We start from the raw sequence: 6153 nt of genomic DNA, 5'->3' as shown, positions 1-6153 counted from the left end.
AGAAGCAATATGTTGTGATAATTTACTACCTTCTTCACTCACACCGCATGTAGGTATGTGATCGGGATCCACAAATGACACATACTCAGCTCTATTTTCTTTCTTCATGTATTTGTAAAGGTAACTGCAAGGTAATAATTTCAAGGTAATGAAAAATATAAATATACCCCATGTAAACCAAAGCAAAAGCATGTGAACAAATATTGTGAACAAAGCAAAGCATGTGAATAAATATTGTATTTAACACATAACATACCCCATGTAAACCAAAATGTGTCTGGCACCTATCTCTTTCATCTCCATAAAGCGTAAGATATCTTCTTTTAGCAATCATACACTTTTGGGACGTCCAAACATAGCTTCATCAAATTCTATGTGTATGCTCTCATCTTTAGGCATCAATCTGATAACATACGAGTAGATATACTTGCATGCCATCGGCAAAGTTTTTTCAATTTCCTTGTACTTGTCCTGATCACCACGAACATCCGAAGGAGCAAATGATTGATGTTGCACATTCTTCTACAATATGTTAAAATATTCATATGAGTATACAAATGATTAAGGTTTTTTCAAATACCAACTTTTCCAGAAAATTGAAAGTACCTTCTTCGTTGGTAAAATTACCAACTCTTTAGGCCAAGCAACAATTGTTCCAACAGCATCATTGACGATTGTTGGTCTAGACCGAATTGGGATTGGAAGCTCTGCTTCTTCATCTAAGACAACATCAATAGATACCTTGAAATTCCCTTCTCTAAGTGGAACATGATGAATCAATATATTTGGACCTCCTTCTGATAGTATTTTGCCATACGCCACCACATTTTCACGTTGTTTCACAGCCAAGTTACATTTCTTTCCCTGTAAGAACAATAAGAAATTGTATATAAATATGTAAATTTGAAAATAAAAATTAATTTGACATAAAATTTAGAAATATAGAACCTCCAAGTTTGAAGTGTCACATTCATAAACCTCCACATCATCTCTCCATTTTGGGTCATTAATGTTTGAGGACTTATTCGATATCACAACCTCACAAGTTTGATTATTAGTGACCTGAGCAAGTTGAGCCTTCAATTTCTCTACTTCAGCCTTCAAGCTCTTATTCTCTTCCGATTGTTCTTTGAAGTTATCGATTGAATCCTTTGGGACTGATTCCCTATTCTTTCTTGCAGTTTTAAAGTAGAGTTGGGGTTTTACACATCCTCCCACACCTCTAACTCGTCCATAGTGTTCCCGATTTCCTAAGGCAGTGGTTAGCACATCGTTCATCCCAGAAGACTTGAACTCTCCTTTGACCTTCTTTTCCAATAAGTCATCCTACAATTAGGGATGTAACAAATTAATCCAAAAATTCCAATATTATTTAGCTAGACGATATAAAAATTAGATAAAGATAAATATTTACAATTTTTTCAGCGACTTTTGCTATCTCCATATTTGTAATGTTGCCAGATTTGTCCTCGCGAGCTTTACGCCAAAGCAACGATCTATCAACTTCCTCATTTTCAGCAATTAATTTTTTCTCCCGCTACAATTCCAAAAATGATCAGTTACATAATATTAAAGACTTTCTTGAAAAATGCCAAGTATAATGCATGGTAGCTTACCAATTCAGCCTCTAAGCCGATATAACCTTTGCGAGATAATCTGTGATGATATTTATAATGCATCGTTCGTTCCTTTTGCTTTTCATGAATAAGCTACATAAAAGATACATCCATAAGCACCTGTATGCATTATATATATAGCAGATAATATGGAAACAAAGAATTGTATTTTGGTTTGCAGGTGTGAAAAAATCCACAACTATACTTGTTAAATCCACATCCAACAGAACTGTGAAAAAATCCATGCTATGGTGTACATTTCATGTGATAAATTTAACATTCATATTGCAGATCTGCAGTGATATGTATTCTACGTATTTAAAATGCTCTACATAGTCATATTGCAGATCTGCAGTGATACAAATGCCATAACCTTACTGCAACAGGGCAGCAGCTTACTTGGAACTGGGCTGGAATATTTTTATAGCAATGGTTAATTGGCATAGTATGAATTACAAAACAATTGCATTCATAACAAACAATTGAATTGCAGCTTCCAGCAGGCCGAAGCTGATTACAGCTTCCAGCAGGCCGAAGCTGATTGCAGCTTCCAGCAGGTCGAAGCTGGCTTTTTCTTCAATTTGTGTACATGATATGGTGTACATTTCATGTGATAAATTTAAATTGAATTATTTTGGACTAGCATTTCATGTGTACATGCTATGGTCTACATGCCTTGATATGTTCACTGATGCTTGTAACATGATTTTTCTCACATTTACACCAGTGTCTTGAATCATGCAAACCAATAGTTTTTCAACAATAAACATACCACGTTGGTAGTACTAATAACAATGTCTTGATCTACTAAATTAGATCCCTATTTAATGGCAGTACTAATTTTGCACTGGCCATAGTTTGAAATTTGTTTTTGAATCATATATGTGATCATTAAGAAGTCTAATTTCCAGCTATATAAGCAACAAGTTATATAAGCAACATTTCCAGCTAACACCATATGAGTGCATACCTCCCATGATGGATGAAGTCTCTCGTCTACAAATGCTTTCCAAACTGCTTTTGGGATCTGATATTGACTCGGTGGAGAACTCAATTTTTCAGGATTGTCTTTATTTGGCCAAACAAATCTGCTAGTGAGTTTGTTTTTGAAATCCCGCCACTTTTGAGATGCTGAATTCATCACAGCAGTCTCACTTTGTGGTGCTAATTCAAACACATTCTGCAACACAAAAAATTAGTTAGTACTATTAATTATACACCTAATATGACAATAATTGATTAAATAAAACAATGGCAGCAGAGAGTTGTAAGGTTAACTTGATTTGGGATTGTATGTATTTATTAATCTTACCGAAATCTCTTCCCACAATTTTTGTTTTATATTTTCTGGAACAGTAGGCCAAGACTTTATGTTGATGGGCACCATGGTTCTAGCAACAGAGCCAATGTACGATTGTAATGCCTTTCCATTTGCATTGTATAATGGTCGTCCCATGTCATCATAATCAATCTTCGCTTTTTTTCCCCATCTTGCAGCTGCAGTGAGTTTACACATTGATGTAGGACCTCGTTTATTCTTCTGCACATCGACAGAATGTTCTTCTCTATCAGTAACTTCATGTAGCTCTGCATCGGCTACACCATGTAGCTCAACATCGACTACTCCATGTATCTCCTCAGCTGCTACTACATGTTTTTTACGACCCATCGAGTATTGTCTGCATAAGAACATCAATGAAACCACTATTAAAATTGGTACAATAACAATAACATAAACATGAAATATATAATCATAATAACACAAATATAAATAAATCGCAACACAAGTATAAACATAACATACAATTGCATAACATAATTTTTTAAAGTGCATAAAAATTCCTTTCATGACCCAAAAATTCAAAACATCATTTTTTCTTTTTTGTGACCCAAACACCCTCAATTTCTGATCTAAAATATCTTTCATGAGAAGGAATGCAATGAGTATCAACATCATCAATTGGTCTAGAATCAGGAATACTGCTCCCATCATCATCAGCATCTCCCTCATAACATCTATTTGGAACTGGGAGCACAATTGACCACCCCTTTGTTAATGGGTCATCAATATAAAAGACTTGGTTGACTTGACTTGCAAGCACAAATTCGTCATTCTTGTGTCCTCGTTTGTTCAAGTTGACTAAGGTGAAGCCACATTCATCATTGTTGATTATTCCTTTGTCATTTGCAACCCACGCGCATTTGAAAAGAGGAACGTGAAATTGATGATAGTCTAATTCCCATATTTCTTCAATTACTCCATAGAAAGACACATCAGCTAGCAAGGGATTCTTATCTTTAGCACTACATACAAGCATGGTGTTGGCAACTAAAGAAACCCCACTGTTTTGGCAAACTCTGTCATCATCTCGCGCCTTTGTTTGGTATAAATTGCCATTTATCACATAACTATTATACTTAATGATTTGTGCACGCGGTCCATGGGCCAACCATGTTAATGATGATGTTGTTCCACCATTGCAACTGTCAATTTCAGCAGCCACCTAACATGTATTAAATTTGAATATGGTGATTAAAAATAGTAGATATAAGTTGTTCAGCACAAATGATATTAAAAATTTGATGAATCTAATACCCACCTTTGCACGAAACCAATCAATAAACCTCTTGTTGTGAGCATCCTGTATCCACCTTTCATCTTTCTCTTTTTTGGGAAACATTGATTTCAAAAAAAATTTATGTTCACTGTAGAAGTATTAATATGTAAATTTAAGTGAGACATTAGATAATCTCTATTATGTATGCAGAATTATAAATAATACAACACACTTACATTATATAGGCAGATACTTCTTCCATATTTTCTAGCACCGTTAAATGTGCTTGTTGCAGATCAACTTGTTGCACTATAATTGGTGTATTGCATGCTTGCAAGCCAGAACCATTTGCTTTCGGATCTCGAATTGATTGAGGAACTCCAATAGGATCAACGTCATTGAGGTATTCTGAACAAAACTCAATTGCTTCTTCTGCTAAATATCTCTGAACAATGCAACCTTCAGGATGTTTTCGACTGCCTACATAACTCTTAAACACCTTCATGCATCTTTCAAATGGATACATCCATCTAAAGTAAACTGGTCCACATAATCAGACTTCTCGAACAAGATGGATAGTTAAGTGAAGCATGATATCGAAGAAAGATGGGGGGAAATGTTGCTCCAATAAGCATAGTGTAACAACCAAGTCAGATTGCAGCTTATCTAACTTGGCTACATCTATAACTTTGCAACAAATATCTTTAAAGAAAAAACATAATCTTATGATGGCATATCTAACATGTTTTGGCAGCGCATCACGTATGACTATTGGCAAGAAATGTTGCATTAAAACATGACAATCATGGGATTTCAAGCAAGTCAACTTCAACTGATCCATGCACACAATATTATTCATGTTTGAAGAGAAACCTTCTGGAACTTTTATATCCTTTAATGACTTGCACACTTGTAACTTTTCTTTTTTTGTGAATGAGCACGCAGCAAAAGGAAGATATGTTCTCTTCTCCCCAACTATAGGTGTTAATTCAGGCCTAATTCCCATCTCAACCATGTCCAACCTAGCTGCCACATTATCCTTGGTTTTTCCTTTAACATTCATCAAAGTATTAATGAGGGATTCAAATACATTTTTCTCGATGTGCATAACATCAAGACAATGTCTTACATGCAAGTGTTTCCAGTAAGGAATATTAAAAAAGATTGACTTCTTCTTCCAACATTTTCTGAAATTTGTTGCTTTTAAATCTTTTTCTTCTATAGTGACTTCCAACTTATTAGCCTTTGCATTCTTTTTTTTCCCTCTTACACTTATCTTCTTTCCAAATTCACACCTTATGTCAGAAAGTTTGTCAAACAACTTAATCCCAGATAATGGTCCAGCTGCTTCTCCAAGTTCCTCCATGCCATTAAACTCCTTCATTTGCCTACGATAGGGATGAAACCGTGATAGGAATCGTCTATGGCCCGCAAAAGACATTTTCTTCCCATTTTCCAAGTGCCTTGCATAAGTATCTTCTCCACATACTGGACATGCATAATAACCATGTGTAGTACATCCACTAAGGTTACCGTAGGCAGGAAAATCATTGATGGTCCATAATAAGACTGCTTTAAGAGTGAAGAACTGCTTGCGATAAGCATCATAGACTCCATCAACTCCTTCCCACAATCGTTGCAAATCTTCAACTAACACCTCCAAATAGATATCAATATCGTTTCTAGGTTGTTTAGGCCCTGAAATGAGCATAGTTAACATGATGTATTTCCTCTTCATGCACATATTTGGAAAGAAGATAATAACACATGCTACAATATCCAAGTCATCTAAAAAGGCACCTGTTATTACCACCAAAATCACAAGTAAAACATCCAAAAGAAGTCTGTTAAAGTTGTCAAGAAAAAGACTAAACAAACAAACACCAAAACTCCTGTCAAGGATTCTAAAGATGTAAAAAAAAAAGACTAAACAAACAAGCACCAAACTCCCAGCAAGGATTCTAAAGTTGTCAAGAAAA

At 35.2% G+C, this 6153-nt stretch overlaps 1 protein-coding gene across 1 annotated transcript; it reads right to left on the bottom strand.

The window, feature by feature from the left end:
• Positions 1 to 3484: 3484 nt before the first annotated feature.
• On the bottom strand, positions 3485 to 5912 carry LOC121999341. The gene is made up of 4 exons (XM_042554034.1): positions 5048 to 5912; positions 4411 to 4654; positions 4217 to 4322; positions 3485 to 4120 (listed from the first exon to the last, which is right to left on the bottom strand). The coding sequence occupies exons 1-4, from the start codon at positions 5910 to 5912 to the stop codon at positions 3485 to 3487; spliced, it is 1851 nt and encodes a 616-aa protein (XP_042409968.1).
• Positions 5913 to 6153: the final 241 nt, after the last annotated feature.

The sequence above is a fragment of the Zingiber officinale genome, chromosome 7A (assembly GCF_018446385.1).
Source record: "Zingiber officinale cultivar Zhangliang chromosome 7A, Zo_v1.1, whole genome shotgun sequence".
Lineage (NCBI taxonomy): Eukaryota > Viridiplantae > Streptophyta > Magnoliopsida > Zingiberales > Zingiberaceae > Zingiber > Zingiber officinale.
This window is presented reverse-complemented; position numbering and strand designations above follow the sequence as displayed.

What these genes read in the sequence shown, in the direction of transcription:
- LOC121999341 (XM_042554034.1), bottom strand. Translation starts at nt 5,912, where the DNA reads ATGAAGAGGAAATACATCATGTTAACTATGCTCATTTCAGGGCCTAAA. An exon ending in GAAGTATCTGCCTATATAAT is followed by an intron (nt 4,323 to 4,410) that starts GTAAGTGTGTTG and finishes ATACTTCTACAG; the next exon opens with TGAACATAAATTTTTTTTGA. An exon ending in TTGATTGGTTTCGTGCAAAG is followed by an intron (nt 4,121 to 4,216) that starts GTGGGTATTAGA and finishes AATACATGTTAG; the next exon opens with GTGGCTGCTGAAATTGACAG.